Source organism: Pollachius pollachius (genome assembly GCF_949987615.1).
Source record: "Pollachius pollachius genome assembly, chromosome: 3".
Taxonomy (NCBI): domain Eukaryota; kingdom Metazoa; phylum Chordata; class Actinopteri; order Gadiformes; family Gadidae; genus Pollachius; species Pollachius pollachius.
In genome coordinates, this window is record NC_136936.1 from 1,124,885 (window position 1) to 1,146,678 (window position 21,794).

A 21,794-nucleotide genomic window follows, 5' to 3' on the forward strand; every position below is an offset into this window, starting at 1 on the left:
ACTAGTTTAAAGTAATTAACAAGTCTTACTTCAAATCAACTAGATTAAAGTAGTTAACAAGACCTTCTACAAATCAAATCCTTTCATTAATGGTGAGGAAATGAGATTGGTGACATCATAACCCGGTTAGCCAATGATCACAGGAGACATAGTCATTCGAACGATGCTTTTATTCACGGCTCTGAGAGCAAAGCTGAAACTTTAAAACTTTAATACTGACTGAATGCGGAGGCGTGTCCTGAGCTGACCGCACAGCACATCCCATAATAGGACGTGCTGCTATGGGGACCACTGAAAACCTGTTTTCCATTCCTCCCAAAAGTATAAAAATGATACATATCATTAAAAAGTTCAGATATTTAAACAAAACTCTAATTAAATACTTAAATATAAAACCTTTATACAAAACATTTACATGAAGATGAGGAACATTGACATCTTGCTTTGCTGCGAGCAAGGGAAGTCAATATCTCCCATGATGCTTTGCTGCTAGTGCGACCCAGGGTTGTCCACGACTCCCATGATGCTTTGCTGCTCCACTTTGCCACGGGTCATGTTCAGCAGAAGGTCAGAGTATCTCTCCAGCAGCTCCATCGTCCTATCGTCAGCCTCCGGTGGCGGGGGGGCGGAGTCAGGGCCGCACTTCCTGTAAGACGGGCAGACGGCGCCGAGGTCGTTGTGGGCGGAGGCCAGCGCCTCCTCGAGGACAGTCGCCATGGCGACACGCCGCTCGGACGCACACACGCCGGCCACCTGCAGAGAGAGGACATGAAGTCACACACCTGGCCCCTCCCCCGCCCTGTGGCTCCGCCCCCTGACCCCGTACCGACCTTCCGCTGCAGGTTCAGCGCTCGCTGCACCGACCGCCGCAGCTCCTGAGCAGCCTGCTGACAGAGCTCCAGGCTGGGGGGCTCAAGGGTCGGGGGCTCCAGGCTGGGGGAAGGCTCCAGGCTGACGGGCTCCAGGCTGGGGGGCTCCAGGCCTGCAGAGAGGGGGACAGTTCTCACAACGCAGCAGCCAGGAGCATCAGGCACTCCAGTCTCTAGAGGAGGAGGAGGAGGAGGAGGAGGAGGAGGAGGAGGAGGAGGAGGAGGAGTCATACCTTCAGCTGGAGCGGAGAGGACCTCCTGTAGGCTGGCACCCCCCCTGGGGGAGGAGGAGTGGGAGGGGGAGGAGGGGTCAGCTGATGCCGCCGCCCCCTGACCTCCTGAGACGCTGCTCCGAGCCTCGCTGTCGGTCAGGACAGCCCGTTGGCACGGCAACGCCGCGGCTACAAGACACGGGGTCCTCTGGGGGGAGGGGCCGGGAGCGGTGGGGTCGCCCGGGGCAACCGCTGGAGACGGAGAGGGGCCGCGTACAGAGGAGGGGAGGGTCTGCACCTCCTCCTCCTCCATGGGGGAGGAGGAGGCAGGGGGGGGGGGGCCCCTCACTGGGCCCCTCACTGGGCAGACTGGGGGACAGGGTCCTGTCTGGGAGCTCTTCTGGGAACCAAGACATGAGGAGCTCGTTACACTCTGACCCCAAACACCACGCTCACCCCAGACCAACCCCCCAGGGGGGACCATCCAACCCCCCAGGTGGGACCATCCAACCCCAGACCAACCCCCCAGGTGGGACCATCCAACCCCCCAGGTGGGACCATCCAACCCCCCAGGTGGGACCATCCAACCCCAGACCAACCCCCCAGGTGACGGGAGACCCCAGCGGACCTCAAACCAACCCTGTGTTCAGACACCGACACGCTGCGCTCTAGTTACCGCTGCACCACCTTCAGACATCACACCACCAGGCACCAGCCTGTGCCCGCAAGCCACGCCCGTTTAGGGTCCACTAGCCACACCCCCAGTGCCCTCTAGCCCCGCCCCTGGGGTGCGGTCGACCACACACCTCCCAGCCCTCCTCGGCAGTAGATGACCGCCAGGGTTTTGCGTCGCCGTAGCGACCGGTTGGGGAGCAGGGGCTGATGGGGAAGCAGGCCGGTCCGTCTTCTCCTGGAGTCCGGGGGGAGGGCCCTCAACAGCCTCACTAGAGTGGAGGGCTGTCGGGCCAATCCAGGAGCTGCTTGAGTGAGCGCCAGATTAGGGGGTGTGGTCGTAGTCCCCGCCCACACGTGGAGGTCGACCTATGACATCATTGGCCGGGATCGGAGTTCTCCAAATCGGACGATGATGTCATGATCCCTCCCCCCCCCCCCCCCCCCCCTCCGAAACGAAGCTATTGTTGCGGACAGTGACAGGTCCGTATGAAGCTGGACTGTCATGGTAGAATCGAGTTAAATGCCCTTTCAGAGTAAACCACTACGTGTTACCAAAGGTAGGGGTAGCAAGGGGCGGGACATGAGACAGGATGTGACCCACTCAACAGGATGTAGTACCTCTCATACCAGGGGCTTTGGCCCAACGCTTTGTAAAGTTAGCGTTTGTGTCGGCTGCTGAACAGAAGAGGTTGAAGTATGGATTAAAAACAATGGGGCCGCATTACATATTAAACTAATAGTAGTGCCAGTACGATTACAGTACAACGGGCAGTATTACAGTACTACTGTTCTACTCTCTGAAGTACTACTGTAGACCTGGTAATACTCTCTTAAGTACTGGGAGCACTACTCTCTAAACGCCTGGCGAGCCAGACCAATCAAGATGTTGTGTCTGGGAACACTCCATTGGCACGGCTCAATCCAAGGGGTTGGATAAGCGGCTGTCTTTCAAAGTCCCTCTGCACGCAATTGGATAGTGCTACAATCAATCATGTAGCAGGGACCGCACAGACTTCACAAGGGACCGTGGTAACTCAGTCGGCGTTATGTGAAGCCCGCCCACTGACTCTATCCATGATGTGATTGGCCGGACCCTAGTTTGGTTCTTCCAGCTCGCGGGCTAACGGAGAGTTGCTAGACTCCCCTGGCTGCACACTTTCTGCCGCTAGGGGCGTCTAGATGTCCAGGCTAAATCTTTAAAGTACTACAGTAGACCCAGTACTACAGTGCTACTCTCTAAAGTACTACAGTAGAACTCTCTAAACTACTGCAGTAGACCTGGTAGTACAGTACTACTCTCTAAAGTAGTACTCTCTAAAGTATCACTGTAGACCTGGTACTACAATACTACTCTTTTAAGTACCCCAGTCCTACTCTCTGAAGTACTAGTCTCTAAAGAACTACAGTAGACCTGGTACCCCAGTAGTACTCCTCTCTACAGTACCCGAGTAGTACTCCTCTCTACAGTACCCCAGTAGTACTCCTCTCTACAGTACCCCAGTAGTACTCCTCTCTACAGTACCCCAGTAGTACTCCTCTCTACAGTACCCCAGTGCTCCTCTCTACAGTACCCCAGTGCTCCTCTCTACAGTACCCCAGTGCTCCTCTCTAAAGTACCCCAGTAGTACTCTCTACAGTACCCCAGTGCTCCTCTCTAAAGTACCCCAGTAGTACTCTCTACAGTACCCCAGTGCTCCTCTCTAAAGTACCCCAGTAGTACTCTCTACAGTACCCCAGTGCTCCTCTCTACAGTACCCCAGTAGTACTCTCTACAGTACCCCAGTAGTACTCTCTAAAGTACCCCAGTAGTACTCTCTACAGTACCCCAGTAGTACTCTCTACAGTACCCCAGTGCTCCTCTCTGAAGCTCACCTCCTCTCCTGGGGTTTGACGGGGTCTCCTGGGCGGGCCGCAGGGGCCGGGTCACCTGAAGGGGGAACACCGGTCAGACACACGGGACAGACACCGGCTGGTCATGTGACAGGAGGAGGTCATGTGAGTGCAGGTCATGTGACCTACCTGTTGACAGGGTTCCTCAGAGATGGGGGGAGGGAGGGAGTGCGGGGGGGCGAGTCTGAAAGCACAACACAAGAATCAACACATCTAAGGGGGTCAGGGGCGGGGGCCAATGGGTGGGACCCAGGGGGTCAGGGGCCAATGGGTGGGACCAAGGGGGTCCGGGGCGGTACTCACCGGAGGCGGTCCTGGAAGCGCGACAGGAAGCGCGTGGAGATACTGAGGCGGGGGTTGAGGAACGGCCGCTCCTGCACCTGCAGCGCACGCAGGTCGGTGTCGAAACGCTCTGCGGAGGTCAAAGGTCAGGTTCAACACGCTCTGCGGAGGTCAAAGGTAAGGTTCAACACGCTCTGCGGAGGTCAAAGGTCAGGTTCAACACGCTCTGCGGAGGTCAAAGGTCAGGTATAAACGCTCTATAGAGGTCAAAGGTCAAGTTCAAAAAGGTACCTGGGCTTAGTGACCACGATGTTAGGATCACAGCCTTTAGAAGGCTGAGAAACACCGGTCTAATGAGTGAGTGATGGGGTTGAGTGAGTGATGGTAGTGAGTGAGTGAGTGAGTGATGGTGTTGAGTGAGTGAGTGAGTGAGTGAGTGATGGTGTTGAGTGAGTGAGTGAGTGTGCGAGCGAGCGAGCGAGCGAGTGATGGTGTTGAGTGAGTGATTGAGTGAGTGAGTGAGTGAGACCTGTGGGCGTGGCCAGGGTGTCAAAGTGGGTCTTCATCAGGCCGGGGTTCTCCTCCACCTCCTCCTCCTCCACCCCTGAGCTCCCCAGGGAGCTGGCCTGGCTCAGGGAGTCCGTGTCTGGGGGAGGGACCGCTTTACATCACTTCCTGTCCACATACATCACTTCCTGTCCACACACACGCGTGCGTACCGTCCTGCTGGTATCCGGCCGATCCGTCGCAGTAGGCGGAGTCCTGGCTCAGCTCTGCCCCCTGACGAACACCACGCTGCTCTGCTGCCTGCACCTCGAAGTCCCTGCGCACACACACACACACACACACACACACACACACACACACACACACACTTTAACTGGTAATCCTGCAGTATTTAACCTGTATTCCTGCAGTATTTAACCTGGTTACCATGTTACTCACCCTTCTGTCGTAAAGGTGGAAGATGAAACAAAGGTTTGGCTCATGATGTCAGTGGCTGCACAGTCAATCGGCTCAGAGGGCTCCTCAGCAGCCTAGAGGACAGACCAATCACAACAGAGCTGGCTACAGTCTGACCAATCACAACAGAGCTGGCTACAGCCTAACCAATCACAGCAGAGCTGGCTACAGCCTGACCAATCACAGCAGAGCTGGCTACAGCAGGCTCTCGGCTCCCCTGATGTGAATGTGTGGGGTCAGCCCACCTCCTGCTCCTCCTGCACCTCCTGCTCCTCCTGCTCCTCCTCCAAGCTGCCCAGCAGGCTGTCCAAACTCTGGGGGTGGAAGAGGCCCTCCTCGTCCTGCTCCTCGTCCTGCTCCTCGTCCGGCTCCTCCCCCGGCTCCTCCCCCAGGTCGGGGGAGGCGTGGCCTGCGGCGGGGGGGCTGTAGATAGTGAGGGGGCAGGCCTGCTGAGCCCAGCGCCCGCGTGGGACCGCAGGTACCTGGAGGCCCGCGTCGCCCTCCTGCACACACACACACACACACACACACACACACACACACACACACACACACACACAATTTTTTTTCAGCACGTCTTTTCCGTCTGTCCTTTCTATCAACACCGCTCGTCATATCACTATGGACCGCGCCATATACAGTACTCTTTAGCCTGGCATTAGCCTAGCATGTTGCTCTTTAGCCTAGCATGGTGCTCTTTAGCCTGGCATTAGCCTAGCATGTTGCTCTTTAGCCTAGCATGGTGCTCTTTAGCCTGGCATTAGCCTAGCATGTTGCTCTTTAGCCTAGCATGGTGCTCTTTAGCCTGGCATTAGCCTAGCATGTTGCTCTTTAGCCTAGTATGGTGCTCTTCAGCCTAGCATGGTGCTCTTCAGCCTAGCATGGTGCTCTTTAGCCTAGCACTAGCGTCTGACTCACCAGCTTGCGGAACCACATGGGCAGCTTGCCGTTGGTCTCGAGGAGCAGCGACTCTGTGGACAGAAACACCGTCAGCACAGGGCTACACCCTCAACAACACACTGACGGGTGGGTGGAGGAGCGTCCCTCACCCTCTGGGGGCAGCAGGCGGGCGGGGGTCTCAGGAGGAGCCTCTGTGTCCTCCTCCAGGGTGGGAGGAAGAGGAAGCTTGCCTGCAGGTAGAGCGATGAAGGTCTCCCTCCTGGAACAGACCAGAGTGAATTTAGACTCCCGAAGCACCACCACTCTAAGTCACCCGCTAACCAGGCTTCCTCCGAGCCTCATGCATTTCACACAGGATCTAGGAGCATTCAGTCGGGGGGGTCCGACCTGATGGGGAGCTGCTTGCTGGTTGGTCTGCTGTCGACAATAAGCCCCGCCTCCAGCCTCCTCCGGGCCAGTGTCTTCTTCATGGTGTTGGTCATCTGGGAGTCCAGTCGCCACAGGAACACACAGCTGGAAGAACAGCCAGCGTGAGGAACGCACAGAGAGCCGGAGGACGCTCACAGCTGGAGAGCACAGAGGACAGCTCACCTGTCTCCAGACACGGTGACCAGGTACCGGCAGTCCAGGGTGAACTTCATGCTGGTGACGATCTCTGCGGAAACCAAGACAGGACATGAGCAAGAGACTGGGCTGGCCTGGTCCTACTGGGAGCTGGGGCTGGGCGATTAATTGAATTTTGATTGCGAATTCGATTTTAGGATGAAACGATCACCAAACTAATATAATCGAGTTGAAGCGATTTTTTTAATATAGATATATATTTCAGGTGAATATAAGCAGCTGGATACATATCTGGACATAATTTTCTATTTGACCATTTTTTGTATTCTTTTAAGGATAAATTTCAAAGTTCTCCTTTACAAAGTGTTTTTTTTGGAGAGAAATTATAAAAAAATGCATCATGCTTTCAAACTCATAAATAATCAAGACTTCAATGTTGAACAAAATAATCGTGATTATGATTTTTTCCCATAAGCGAGCAGCCCCACACGAGACTGGGTGGGGCCGGTCCCACTGGGAGTCAGAGGTCAGTGGTTTACCCGAGTGTCCGAACAGGGTCACCACCGTCTCCTCCGTCTCGTAGTCCAGGATGGAGATGCTGCGGTCGGAGCCGCTGGTGGCCAGGAAGCAGCCGGACGGATCCACCTGCACCTGAACAGAACATCTGCTTACAGGCGCTGACCTCACCAGCTCTCCACCAGAGAACGCTCTCATCCAGAGCCAGGAGTCAGTCTGCCTTCTAGCTCCTCACCGGAGAACGCTCTCATCCAGAGCCAGGAGTCAGTCTGCCTTCTAGCTCCTCACCGGAGAACGTTCTCATCCAGAGCCAGGAGTCAGTCTGCCTTCTAGCTCCTCACCGGAGAACGTTCTCATCCAGAGCCAGGAGTCAGTCTGCCTTCTAGCTCTCCACCGGAGAACGTTCTCATCCAGAGCCAGGAGTCAGTCTGCCTTCTAGCTCCTGACCGGAGAACGTTCTCATCCAGAGCCAGGAGTCAGTCCGCTTCCTACCTTCAGCACGGCTCCATCGTCACTGGAGAACCCCTTCAGACATCTCTGGAGCTTCCCCGTCTCCACCTCGTAGACCCTGAGGAGAACAACCAGGTCCTTCAGAACCAAAGCGAGAACCTCGAACACAGTACACTAGAGGCACACAGAACCACTAGAACCGCCAACACACTCGACTAGAACCACACAGAACCTCCAACACACTCCACTAGAACCACACAGAACCTCCAACACACTCCACTAGAACCTCACAGAACCTCCAACACACTCCACTAGAACCACACAGAACCTCCAACACACTCCACTAGAACCTCACAGAACCACCAACACACTCCACTAGAACAACACAGAACCACCAACACACTCCACTAGAACCACACAGAACCTCCAACACACTCGACTAGAACCACACAGAACCACCAACACACTCCAACCATACAGAACCAGTAGAACCACACAGAACGAAGCATCAGAACCAGGAGTCTCCCCTAGAACCTGGCCCGTGCAGCAGCCCCACCGGATGTTGCGGTCCTGGCAGGCGACGGCGGCGTGGCGGCGGGATGGGTCCAGGTCCATGTCGTACAGAGTGGTCTTCTCCACCACGTGGTGGCTCCTGGAGAACACCACGCCCTCCGCCGTCTGGAGGGGGAAGTGGGAGAGAGAGACCATCAGGACCGGGGGGGGAACGACACCCTCTCCTAACCCTCACCCCGCAGGCCACAGAACCACAGCAACTAACCCCAGAGGGCGCAGACCCACAGGTACTAACCCCACAGGAAGTAGACCCACCTGCTCCGCCCGGCGGAAGTAGATGCTCTTATCGGCTCCACAGCTCACCAGGCTGACCGCTGCACTCGGAGCACAGGAAGTAGGACCTACAACACAGGAAACAGCTACTACAACACAGGAAGTAGGACCTACAACACAAGAAACAGCTACTACAACACAGGAAGTAGGACCTACAACACAGGAAGTATGGCTAGTATATAGTATAAAGTAGTAGTAGCAGTACCAGTGAACTTGATGGCGGTGATGTAGGTGAGAGGTGGTAGAGGTGCAGTAGTATCTAGTATCCAGTATATAGTATACAGTACACAGTATCTAGTATGTGGTAGTATTACCAGTGAACTTGATGGCGGTGATGGACCCAGAGTGGTCGTAGAGGCTCTGCTGCAGGCTGAATTTGTTCTCCAGGTTGAAGACGTGGATCAGACGGTCTCTGCTGGCCGAGGCCAGGAGCTTCACACCTGGAGACACCAAGTCTTCATCATCATCATCATCATCATCACCGCCATCATATGGTCTTCATCATCACCACCACACCATCTTCATCACCACACCATCATCTAGGCAGGAAGCTCACCTGTATCAGCAGGTGAGAACTCCAAACACAACACCTCCGAGTCGTGAGCCTCGATCTGCGCCAGCTCCTCCAGGCTCCGCCCACCAAACACACTGCACACACACACAGTATACGTTACACACACACACACACACACACACACACACACACGATTTTTATTTGTTTTTTTTCCATGATTTACAGTTCAATAAATGTTCATTTTTTTAAATTGAGACATTTTAACATTATCATCATTGTGTCATTTTTATTATGTAAATTGAGGAAGGCTTAGCCTGGAAATCCAGACCCACATCTAGAAAGCTGCAGGGTCTGGCAACGAGTAATGAAAATGGCCCAACTTGAGGGGTCGCACCAAGCATGCATATGAAAATATCAGAAGAATACAAGGGGTGACGTATCCAGGCCAGCGGAGCTAACCAATAGATAAGACTCTTGCTGTATCCGGTCGGCAAAACAACAACGCTTTTGGCCCGCCTATATTGATACATCGATGTGATTGATTAATGTTCTGGGCCAGGGGACGCCCAGAATATACACAAGTATATTGCTCGTTCCCAGAGTGACTCGCTGAGCAAATTCAAATTGTGCTCTCGCGAGAACTCTGGATTTCCAGGGTAATCGGCTCAAGAAAAATCGGTGTTGGCATATCGTTTATCGGCTAAGGCTGATGAAAATGAAATTGGTATCGCCCCTAAAAAATCCATATCGGTCGATCCCTACAGTATACGTAACACAAACACACACAGTATATGTAACACACACACACACACACACACACACACACACACACACACACACACACACACACACACACACACACACACACACACACACACACACACACACACACACACACACACACACCGCAGGTTTCCGTTGCGGTCGCCGGCGGCGATGTGGCGTCCATCAGGGCTGACTCCGAGGACCCGGACGCCTGATTTCCCATCAGCCCCGGCGGCGTCCTGCAGGTGCTGAGTGTCGCCTCCCACGTACACCACCCTCACCAGGTCCTGAAACACACCACCCTCGCCTTAGTGCTGGTACACCACCCTCACCTTAGTGTTACTACACCAACCTCACTTTAGTGCTGCTACACCACCCTCACCTTAGTGTTGCTACACCACCCTCACCTTAGTGTTACTACACCACCCTCAGCTTAGTGTTACTACACCACCCTCACCTTAGTGTTGCTACACCACCCTCACCTTAGTGTTACTACACCACCCTCACCTTAGTGTTGCTACACCACCCTCACCTTAGTGTTGTTACACCACCCTCACCTTAGTGTTGCTACACCACCTTCACCTTAGTGTTGCTACACCACCTTCACCTTAGTGTTGCTACACCACCTTCACCTTAGAGTTACTACACCACCCTCACCTTAGTGCTGCTACACCACCCTCACCTTAGTGTTACTACACCTCCCTCACCTTAGTGCTGCTACACCACCCTCGCCTTAGTGCTGCTACACCACCCTCGCCTTAGTGCTGCTACACCTCCCTCGCCTTAGTGCTGCTACACCTCCCTCGCCTTAGTGCTACTACACCACCCTCACCTTAGTGCTGCTACACCACCTTCACCTTAGTGTTACTACACCTCCCTCACCTTAGTGCTGCTACACCACCCTCACCCTTGTTCCCCAGGTTCCACACCAGTGGTTCCCCCCAGTTTGGGAACCACTGGTGTTAACAGTACTAGTACGGTACATGGCGTAAACAGTACTAGTACTTTACATGGTGTAAACAGTACTAGTACTTTACATGGTGTAAACAGTACTAGTACTTTACATGGTGTAAACAGTACTAGTACGGTACATGGTGTAAACAGTAATAGTCCGGTACAAGGTGTAAACAGTACTAGTCCGGTACAAGGTGTAAACAGTACTAGTGCTTTACATGGTGTAAACAGTACTAGTACGGTACATGGTGTAAACAGTACTAGTACTTTACATGGTGTAAACAGTACTAGTACTTTACATGGTGTAAACAGTACTAGTACTTTACATGGTGTAAACAGTACTAGTACGGTAGATGGTGTAAACAGTACTAGTACTTTACATGGTGTAAACAGTACTAGTACTTTACATGGTGTAAACAGTACTAGTACGGTACATGGTGTAAACAGTACTAGTACGGTACATGGTGTAAACAGTACTAGTACGGTACATGGTGTAAACAGTACTAGTCTGGTACATGGTGTAAACAGTACTAGTCTGGTACATGGTGTAAACAGTACTAGTACTTTACAGGGTGTAAACAGTACTAGTACTTTACATGGTGTAAACAGTACTAGTACGGTACATGGCGTAAACAGTACTAGTACGGTACATGGTGTAAACAGTACTAGTACTTTACATGGTGTAAACAGTACTAATACGGTACATGGCGTAAACAGTACTAGTACGGTACATGGTGTAAACAGTACTAGTACGGTACATGGTGTAAACAGTACTAGTACGGTACATGGTGTAGCACAGGTTAGTAGTGCTGGTTGTAAGGACAGGAGGTTACCTTGCTGTAGCGGTTAGCGGGGGCCCCCCCAGTTTGAGGGCCGGGGGCCGGCCCTGGGGGCCCGTCCGGGAGCCAAACCCTGATGGTGTTGTCCGAGGAACAGGTGAGGAAGGACGAGGCGGGAAGCAGGCCTCCCTCCACCTCAGGATACACCTGGAGAACCGGCCAATCAGAGAGCTTACATCCCCTAGAGCAGTACCATTCAAGTACTCATACGAGTTTTACAATTTCACATAACAGAAGTAATACCTGAGCACTCCACAGTACAGAGCATATCTACTAGACTCGCTTATTATAGTACTCAAGTAACACTACTACTACAGTACTTGTATAACAGTAATTATAGTACTGTAGTAGTAGTGTTATATCTACCAGAATATAGTACTTGTACACCAATACTGCAGTACCTCTTCGCTCCAGAGTACAGTACAGAGTATATCTACCAGAGTATAGTACTCGTATAACTACTGCAGTACCTCTGCGCTCCAGACACAGCCGCTGTGGTACAGTGCCGAGTACACCTTGGTAGGGTTGAGGATGTTTTGCACGTCCCACACGTACACACTGTGGTCATTATACACACAGGTCAGCTGCCCCGCCCGGGGGTCAAAGGTCACCCCCGCGGTGTCCGGGTACACCGGCTGGCTGGGCCAATCAGGGGACTCCGTCCTGCAGGGAACCCAAACAGAAGAACCTTAAAATAGGGTGTAGGGTACTAATCCCTGGTACAACTAGTCCTGTAGGGTAGAGATGGGCGATATGGCCTAAAATCCATATTGCGATATACATTGCAGCCTCTTGCGATAACGATATATATCACAATATAAAATCTGAACAAATTCAGAACAGGTTACATAGAACCTAAGGAAAGCCAAACTGCTAAATGTTTTTAAAAAAAAGAGAAATATAGTATGTCATTTCGAGGACATTTATTGTGAAACACTGTAATCATACAACATAATGTTGCAGATAAATAAAATTAGTATTGGGTTTCTTTCCTTTAGTGCAAACCATTCTAAAAGGCACTACACTTAGGTTAAGTCCTTGGTTCTTAAATGCCACCCAAGATGCAGAGAACAGGAAAAACGGGTGTCTTTCTAGATAAGGAACAGACACTGTACTGACAATTAGGGATGGGCATGATTAATTGATGATCGATCATTGATTGTTACGATTTTTGTCGATTACGTGATATTTTTTATCGATCAAAAGGAGGTTGACCCAGCCGGAGAGGTGGTCTCGGGGACGTTGCTCAACATGTAGCAAAGAGGAGACGGAACGTCTATTGGATATTTGGGTCCGATATCCAAAAGACATTCCGTCTCCTCTTTGCTCCATGTTGAGCCACCACCCGACGGTCCGACAAAAGCAAGTAAAAAGTATGCTGGAAAACATAACTTAAAAATGCAGATGCATTTAAAACATTCCGAGTCAGGATGAGGGAGAAGGAGTTGGACAAGTCCGCAGATCAATGTATATCACGCTGGATATCCATGATTGTTTACTTTCACCGGTGCTTCCCTCCCCCCCCCCCCATTTTTCTTTAACGCTTTACCCCGCCCCAGACCTTTTTATCCAATGATTTAACGTTCTTTGCACACATGTAGTTTTGTTGACGAATTCTGGCACTGTTGCGAAAATTGCAATGTGAAAAGGAACCGCACCAAACCAAAAATTAAACATTGTATTTTGCGTCATCAACATGCATTATCGCGATAGAGCGATATAATTAAAATCTCTATCGTAGGCCATTTTTTATTGTTTATATCGTATATCGTTTATATCGCGCATTACTACTGTAGGGTACTAACCCCTGGCGGTACTAGTGCTGTAGGTACTAACCCCTGGTGGTACTAGTGCTGTAGGTACTAACCCCTGGTGGTACTAGTGCTGTAGGTACTAACCCCTGGTGGTACTAGTGCTGTAGGTACTAACCCCTGGTGGTACTAGTGCTGTAGGTACTAACCCCTGGTGGTACTAGTGCTGTAGGTACTAACCCCTGGTGGTGGTGCTGTAGGTACTAACCCCTGGTGGTACTAGTGCTGTAGGTACTAACCCCTGGTGGTACTAGTGCTGTAGGTACTAACCCCTGGTGGTACTGGTGCTGTAGGTACTAACCCCTGGTGGTACTGGTGCTGTAGGTACTAACCCCTGGTGGTACTAGTGCTGTAGGTACTAACCCCTGGTGGAACTAGTGCTGTAGGTACTAACCCCTGGTGGTACTAGTGCTGTAGGTACTAACCCCTGGTGGTACTAGTGCTGTAGGTACTAACCCCTGGTGGTACTAGTGCTGTAGGTACTAACCCCTGGTGGTGGTGCTGTGGGTACTAACCCCTGGCGGTACTAGTGCTGTAGGTACTAACCCCTGGCGGTGGTGCTGTAGGTACTAACCCCTGGCGGTGGTGCTGTGGGTACTAACCCCTGGTGGTGGTGCTGTAGGTACTAACCCCTGGCGGTGGTGCTGTGGGTACTAACCCCTGGCGGTGGTGCTGTGGGTACTAACCCCTGGCGGTGGTGCTGTGGGTACTAACCCCTGGCGGTGGTGCTGTGGGTACTAACCCCTGGTGGTACTAGTGCTGTAGGTACTAACCCCTGGTGGTACTAGTGCTGTAGGTACTAACCCCTGGTGGTACTAGTGCTGTAGGTACTAACCCCTGGTGGTGGTGCTGTGGGTACTAACCCCTGGCGGTGGTGCTGTAGGTACTAACCCCTGGCGGTGGTGCTGTGGGTACTAACCCCTGGTGGTGGTGCTGTGGGTACTAACCCCTGGCGGTGGTGCTGTGGGTACTAACCCCTGGCGGTGGTGCTGTGGGTACTAACCCCTGGCGGTGGTGCTGTGGGTACTAACCCCTGGTGGTGGTGCTGTGGGTACTAACCCCTGGTGCTGGAGCTGGACCCCCAGGCGGTGCGGTCTGGGCAGGCTGGAGATGAACTGCAGGTTGAGGGGGCTGAAGACACGCACCGTCCCATCAGAGCAGCCGCAGAACACCAAGGACTCAGACACCGCCAGGCAGCGGGCCGACGCCGTCTGGAGACCAGGGGGGAGACCGGGGGGGAGGGGGGAGACCGGGGGACCAGGGGGGAGACCGGGGGGGAGGGGGGAGACCGGGGGACCAGGGGGGAGACCAGGGGGGAGGGGGGAGGCCGGGGGACCAGGGGGGAGGGGGGGAGACCGGGGGGGAGACCAGGGGGGAGGGGGGAGACCGGGGGACCAGGGGGGAGACCGGGGGGGAGGGGGGAGACCGGGGGACCAGGGGGGAGACCAGGGGGGAGGGGGGAGACCGGGGGACCAGGGGGGAGGGGGGGAGACCAGGGGGAGGGGGGAGACCGGGGGACCAGGGGGGAGACCGGGGGAGGACAGAGAGGGGCATCGTTACAGGAGCGAACATAAAGAGCTAATACCCCCCCACACACACACACACACACACACACACACACACACACACACACACACACACACACACACACACACACACACACACACACACACACACACACACACACACCTTGAGGTGCACCCAGGCCTCCAGGTCACGGCTCTTGTTGAACAGACAGAGCAGCCCCCCGCTGGTGACGGCGTACGTGTTGGCGGCCGCCGCGCCGCGTCCGCACGCCACACCGCAGAACACGCTGCCCTTGAAGTCCCCCAGGAGCCCGGACCGCCCAATCAGGGGCACCGTGCTGTTCACCTGCACGGGGGACGAGCCAATCACAGGTCAGACGGTGGATGAACGGAGACGCTCTGCTAAGGGCGCGACGGGTGTCTGTCTGCCTGTCTCACCCTGCGTTCTCTGGAGGCGTCCAGGTTCCAGAACTTGACGTGTCGTTTCCCTGCGGTGACGAAGGAGCTGCTGTCCTCGGAGAAGGAGACGGCCGTCACACCGCTGGACACCTTGTTAGAGGCTATCACCGTGCCCTTCTACACACACACACACACACACGGCATCATGTTCTAGATCTTTCCACCATGTCTCTCATCATGATGCAACGAGCCTCGGTGCACTTTACAACGTGCTCTATGTTTAGTGTGTGTGTGTGTGTGTGTGTGTGTGTGTGTGTGTGTGTGTGTGTGTGTGTGTGTGTGTGTGTGTGTGTGTGTGTACCTTCCACTCCCACACGCTGACGGTCATGTCGTGCTGGTAACCGACGGAGACGATGTAGGCGGAGCTTGGGGAGAAGGCCACGCAGGCCACGCCGTACTTGTGGCTCTGGACCTCAGCAAGCTGGGAGCGCTCACACACATCCCACACGCGCACACACGGCATGTGGCCACTCTGCCCACACACACAAACACGAGGTCCTGATGATGCTGCTGACCAGGTGACCAAAACCAGCCAATGAGAGGGTAGGGTTTCTTACCTCCCCGGACACCAGGTACTTCCCATCCGGAGAGAAGGCCAACGATGACACCGTCTTCCTACACACACACACACACACACACACACACACACACACACACACACACACACACACACACACACACACACACACACACACACACACACACACACACACACACACACACACTTTAATACTGGTTTTCCTTAAACTTTATCCTTGCACTGCTATACGTTTTAATTATTAATATGCTTGCCCTAGTCCTTTTTAGTGTTCATATTTAATGCAGGCTTCTGTACGTACTTATTTGAACTACTATCATGTCACACATTCTCCAAAGCATATCTTTCATGTTTCATATCTTTTATCGTCCATATCAGCCATGTGGATATTGTATTTTATTTTATCATCTTGTTTATTTTGTATGTGTGTTCAAGCAACTGTGACTAAGAATTTCCCCCTGGGGATCAATAAAGTATTTTTCTATCTATCTACACACAATCCCCAATTGAGCCAACAATAACCTCCATCTGAAGACCTACCGGTTCATCTATAGAGACAGCTTCTAAAACCCTTGGTGAAGAAGCCTCTCTTAAAGGAGGACAGTGCATTAGATGGTGAGGTATAGAAGCCTCCTCTAAAGGAGGACAGTGCATTAGATGGTGAGGTATAAAAGCCTCCTCTAAAGGAGGACAGTGCATTAGATGGTGAGGTATAGAAGCCTCTCTTAAAGGAGGAGAGTGCATTAGATGGTGAGGTATAGAAGCCTCCTCTAAAGGAGCAGAGTGTATTGGATAAGGAGTATAGGGAGGAGACACACTGACCTGCATGAGTTGATGATGTGACTCTGTTTGTTCTTCGCAGGATGAAGGAGCACGATGACGCATCTGAACACACAGAGACCCCCCCCAGAGACACAGAGAGACCCCCCCAGAGACACAGAGAGACCCCCCCAGAGACACAGAGAGACCCATTACTGGCCCCGCTGCCATCAGCCATGCAATAGAAACACGACTAATGATCCCATATGTTGGGGGCCCCAAAGGCCATTTGTTATATTTAAAAACAAACACGGTGCAACCCCTCCATTGGTACATTCTCAGCGTTTGCTCTAGGTTGAACCCTAGGGTGAAGGACCTATAACTCACCCCGCAGAGGAGAACCTAGGCTGCAGAACCTATAACTCACCCCGCAGAGGAGAACCTAGGCTGCAGAACCTATAACTCACCCCGCAGAGGAGAACCTAGGCTGCAGAACCTATAACTCACCCCGCAGAGGAGAACCTAGGCTGCAGAACCTATAACTCACCCCGCAGAGAAGAACCTAGGCTGCAGAACCTATAACTCACCCCGCAGAGGAGAACCTAGGCTGCAGAACCTATAACTCACCCCGCAGAGGAGAACCTAGGCTGCAGAACCCTAGACTGAGGAGGGTGTAGAACTCCTGAGGCCCCAGGATGGAGGAGCCCAGGGTGGAGGAACATAACTCACCCAGCGGGGTAGGCCACCAGACCGGAGGAGGGGTCACACGCCAGACTGCTGCCATTGGCCAAGGTGATGCCCAACACCTTCTCTAAGAGCACCTACACACACACACACACACACACACACACACACACACACACACACACACACACACACACACACACACACACACACACACACACCATGTTATTATATGGCTGGCTGGCTCATGTGTCGGATGTGGGTTTAATTTGATGGGTGGGTCTCTTTAGAGGCCGAAGAACACTGACAAAATCAACAGTGGATGTAATGACACTGTGTTGAATCAGCACGACAACTACAACTTTACCCGATTAGACGCCCGCTTCGGTTGACTTTGTCGACTTCTCCGTCGTAGGTTGGGGTTGGTGTTGTGAGCGGGTCTCCTGGGCCGGGCGGCGGCCGGGGGAGCCGCTCCGTGCTCGGCTTGGTCTGCCATGGCGCACCGGTAGTAGTCTGTAATACTTTTAATAGAACACTTATGAAGTGTTTTTCAACCTCCAGACAAACTATTTAAAAGAACCGATAGAATAAAACCAAACACAGTCCAACACAGTGCTGCTGATAATGATAATGATAATGGAGGACTTTGTGATGAAGTTCAGCTGCGGAGAAAACCGTGAAATCTGACACTCGCCTGGGGAGGCGGGCCTTAATTTAAACTATACAATAGCGACCAATCCAAGATGGAGCTCTCCACTCACGACCAATCAGAGCCTTCCTTAACGATAAGGGGCGGAGAATTTCGGAATCTGGATAATATAAATATAAACACAACAAAACTCATTTTCTTTTAAAAAATTGTTTCCGATTTTTTTCGGTGGGAGTATCAGTTATGTATACATTCCTATTACACTAACGCAAAATTAGATATACCATCTAACATATTTTCATGAATCATTATAGATTTATTTTATTTTTTTTTTTTATTTTTTTTTTTTTTACAAATATCTAGCTCTATGCATGTCTTTTACTGGTCGCGACATTCGTTAACTCTGACCCTTATCTTTAATTAAATAATCAGTCGGTATTATTATGGCGTGTGCGTGTGTTTCCCTCTTCCGCCGCACGGGGTAGCAGAGCGCCTCCCACCGTCGGAAACACGTGAGCGGGAACAGAAGAAGAGAGTTTGGCTCTGTTGTTCGGACCCTCCGCCTCACGAGCTCACCTGTCTGTCTCCTCACGGGCACTCGGACGGTAACCATAGCGGCCCCCTCCGTCTAAGAGTGTGGAAGAGCGTGTTGTGTTTGTAAGAGTGTGTGTGTGTTGTGTGTGGAAGAGTGTGTTGTGTGTGTTGTGGCTCAGTGTGTGTTTGGATGGCGGCGGGAGGCGCGTCCCAGACCGGCGTCGGGGATGTAGAGGAGGACGCATCTCAGCTGGTCTTCCCCAAAGGTACCTCCTCTCTCCTCTAGAGAACCTATCCTCTCTCCTCTAGAGAACCTATCCTCTCTGCTCTAGAGAACCTATCCTCTCTCCTCTACTAGAGAACCTATCCTCTCTCCTCTACTAGAGAACCTATCCTCTCTCCTCTAGAGAACCTATCCTCTCTGCTCTAGAGAACCTATCCTCTCTCCTCTACTAGAGAACCTATCCTCTCTCCTCTACTAGAGAACCTATCCTCTCTCCTCTACTAGAGAACCTATCCTCTCTCCTCTAGAGAACCTATCCTCTCTCCTCTAGAGAACCTATCCTCTCTCCTCTACTAGAGAACCTATCCTCTCTCCTCTACTAGAGAACCTATCCTCTCTGCTCTAGAGAACCTATTCTCTCTCCTCTAGAGAACCTATCCTCTCTCCTCTACTAGAGAACCTATCCTCTCTCCTCTCGTCTGTAACTAACTAGTGGTTCTCCTCGTTTGTTACTGTAACTAGTGGACCTCCTCTCGTCTGTAACTCTAACTAGAGGACCTCCTGTCGTCTGTAACTAACTAGTGTTTCTCCTCTCGTCTGTAACTAACTAGTGGTTCTCCTCTCGTCTGTAGCTAACTAGTGGTTCTCCTCTCGTCTGTAACTAACTAGTGGTTCTCCTCTCGTCTGTAACTAACTAGAGGACCTCCTCTCGTCTGTAACTCTAACTAGAGCACCTCCTGTCGTCTGTAACTAACTAGTGGTTCTCCTCTCGTCTGTAACTAACTAGTGGTTCTCCTCTCGTCCGTTACTCTAACTAGTGGTTCTCCTCTCGTCTGTAACTAACTAGTGGTTCTCCTCTCGTCCGTTACTCTAACTAGTGGCTCTCCTGTCGTCTGTACATCCCTACACATCTCTCGCAGGAGGACCTCTGCCTTTACTTTCTGTTGTTGTAACAACCCAACATGTGATTCTGATGTTTGGTTGGATACTCCCTGGGTTCCTGTGTTTCATTTGTCACGTGTTGGATTAAACCCACCAGTTGTGTTCAATAGTTGTGGTGGTTTCTTTTAAGTAATCAGTTTACTATTGAGTCAGTGAGCTCTGAACAGACGCTTTTAAAGGTGGCATACTGAACCACCAGGTGTGAGTGTGATTAGCCGTAACAAGCAGTTTTGAAAATCTTCGTCATCTGGCATCACTAGTGGGCGTGTCCACCTAGATGTGTGCTGGATAGACCAGTCTACCAGCCTACCCAGTGGACTGTAGCAAAGGGTGCCTATATATCCGGCATACATCAGGTGGACACGCCCACTTGTGATTTCAGAAGAGGCCGATTTCCAAAACGGCTTGTAGTGGCTAATCAAACTCACACCTGGTGGTACAGTATGTCACCTTTAACCAAAGCGGCTTAAATTCAGACTTGTGTTCCTGTGGAGGAGCAGGTAGGGGTCAGGGGTCATCCTGCTACCAGTAGAATAAAGCCAGTATCTTTCCGCTGGGCATGCAGTCCCCTCATCACTAGTCGACCCTGGGCCCACAGCCTGAAGCCCCACCAATAGGGGTAACAGGAACGTGTTGAGTGCCCCATGACGCCGCCCCCTCCCTGCTCTAGAGTTCGAGACGGCGGAGACGCTGCTGAACTCGGAGGTTCACATGCTGCTGGAGCACCGCAAGCAGCAGAACGAGAGTGCAGAGGACGAGCAGGAGCTGTCGGAGGTCTTCATGAAGACCCTGAACTACACGGCGCGGTTCAGCCGCTTCAAGAACCGCGAGACCATCGCCAGCGTACGCAGGTGTGAGAGACCTCTCCCCTATACCCTTTAACCGGATACCAATACTACCTTCCTCTGTTCATATAATATAGAACCTCATAAAGTTTACCCGTTAACCGGATACCAATACTACCTTCCTCTGTTCATATAATATAGAACCTCATAAAGTTTACCCGTTAACCGGATACCAATACTACCTTCCTCTGTTCATATAATATAGAACTTAATATACCACCATACTGTGTTAATATTATATAATGCATTATAACTTAATATACTACCTTACTCTGTGTATATGATATATATCATAACTTAATATACTACCATACTCTGGTAATTTCATATATCTAACATAACTTGATATACTATGCTACTGTTTAACATAATATATTAAATAACCTTGAATATATATCTCTTGATGACAGCTCGTATCCGAACCATAGAAGTCTTTGTAAGAATATGTTTGTGGGAGTAAAGTAGTATTTTATAATAGTATATATTATGATTAAGATTAATTTTGGTCCCAGATCCATTTGCTCTGTGATAAGCATATAAAGCCATATGCTTATCACTAAGTGTGTGTGTGTGTTCCATCCGGCTGATCTCAACGTGTGTGTGTGTGTGTGTGTGTGTGTGTGTGTGTGTGTGTGTGTGTGTGTGTGTGTGTGTGTGTGTGTGTGTGTGTGTGTGTGTGTGTGTGTGTGTGTGTTCCATCTGGCTGTCCTCTACGTGTGTGTGTGTGTGTGTGTGTGTGTGTGTGTGTGTGTGTTCCAGCCTCCTGCTGCAGAAGAAGCTCCATAAGTTTGAGCTGGCCAGCCTGGCCAACCTGTGTCCAGAGGCAGCGGAGGAGGCCAAGGCCCTCATACCCAGGTCAGCTGTGTGTGTGTGTTGTGAGGTGTGTGTGTGTTGTGAGGAGGTGTGTGTTGTTGACTTGTGTGTCTCCTTCCTGCTCAGTCTGGAGGGGCGGTTTGAAGACGAGGAGCTGCAGCAGATCCTGGACGACATCCAGACCAAGAGGAGCTTCCAGTACTGAGGAGTTCTTGCTCCCCCTCCCCCCCCCCCCCCCCCCTCCTCCATTTTCCTCCCCCCTCCATATCCCCACCTCCTCCACGATAGGACAGAGGTTGTCGCGTGTCAAGCAGGATTTTTTTTTTAAGAAACAATACAACCAGCAACCCTTGCAGACTGACGATGTCACCGCTATGACGTCATCGCTGTGATGTCACCGCTATGATGTCATCACTATGACATCATCACGGCTCAAACAATGCCCAACATTTCTTACATTCCCCTGTTAGGTTTTCAATAAATGAGTTTTATGTTTTTTTATATCCACTGTGTCCTTCAGTAGAGCATGACGACCCCCGCCGTCCTGTGCTCCTTCAGGTCCGTCCGCCACGGGCCGCGGGGCGGACTATCAAACCAGTAGGCCTGGGTATCGTGGCCAATTTCCTAAATCGATTCGATTTCGATTCATAAGGTTCTGAATCGATTAATCACAATTCGATTCGATTCAATCTGCTCTTAAATAATGAAAATGGCTCAACTGTGTTTCAGAATACAAATGTACTTTATTTTTTCTCTTCACCTTAAACAACAG

The 21,794-nt window shown here is 51.7% G+C and overlaps 2 protein-coding genes across 3 annotated transcripts; one reads left to right on the forward strand and one right to left on the reverse strand.

Annotated features, from left to right (window-relative positions):
- Positions 1-184: 184 nt before the first annotated feature.
- Positions 185-17,678, reverse strand: wdr62 (WD repeat domain 62). Its single transcript, XM_079731763.1, is given in 32 exon segments — positions 185-753; positions 831-982; positions 1,103-1,416; positions 1,418-1,481; positions 3,629-3,683; positions 3,776-3,830; positions 3,950-4,058; positions 4,458-4,574; positions 4,648-4,751; positions 4,874-4,965; positions 5,137-5,394; positions 5,810-5,862; positions 5,941-6,050; positions 6,179-6,304; positions 6,383-6,446; positions 6,895-7,006; positions 7,364-7,439; positions 7,878-7,999; positions 8,150-8,235; positions 8,482-8,607; positions 8,724-8,815; positions 9,588-9,733; positions 11,234-11,386; positions 11,710-11,902; positions 14,110-14,261; positions 14,740-14,922; positions 15,015-15,152; positions 15,337-15,507; positions 15,593-15,650; positions 16,396-16,458; positions 17,062-17,153; positions 17,384-17,678. Coding segments are annotated over 32 exon segments (4,029 nt in total). The 5' UTR covers positions 17,513-17,678; the 3' UTR covers positions 185-489.
- A 528-nt stretch (positions 17,679-18,206) lies between these two features.
- On the forward strand, positions 18,207-21,519 carry polr2d (RNA polymerase II subunit D). Of its 2 annotated transcripts, XM_079732403.1 has the most exons (4): positions 18,207-18,465; positions 20,035-20,215; positions 20,969-21,064; positions 21,149-21,519. In XM_079732403.1, exons 1-4 carry the CDS (start codon positions 18,390-18,392, stop codon positions 21,225-21,227), a joined length of 432 nt encoding a protein of 143 aa, XP_079588529.1. In that variant the 5' UTR covers positions 18,207-18,389; the 3' UTR covers positions 21,228-21,519. The 2 variants fall into 2 exon arrangements, with proteins under 2 accessions (XP_079588529.1, XP_079588528.1); XM_079732402.1 differs by having other exon boundaries at positions 20,969-21,519.
- Positions 21,520-21,794: the final 275 nt, after the last annotated feature.

What these genes read in the sequence shown, in the direction of transcription:
- polr2d (XM_079732402.1), top strand. Translation starts at nt 18,390, where the DNA reads ATGGCGGCGGGAGGCGCGTCCCAGACCGGCGTCGGGGATGTAGAGGAG. An exon ending in TCAGCTGGTCTTCCCCAAAG is followed by an intron (nt 18,466 to 20,034) that starts GTACCTCCTCTC and finishes TCCCTGCTCTAG; the next exon opens with AGTTCGAGACGGCGGAGACG. An exon ending in ACCATCGCCAGCGTACGCAG is followed by an intron (nt 20,216 to 20,968) that starts GTGTGAGAGACC and finishes TGTGTGTTCCAG; the next exon opens with CCTCCTGCTGCAGAAGAAGC.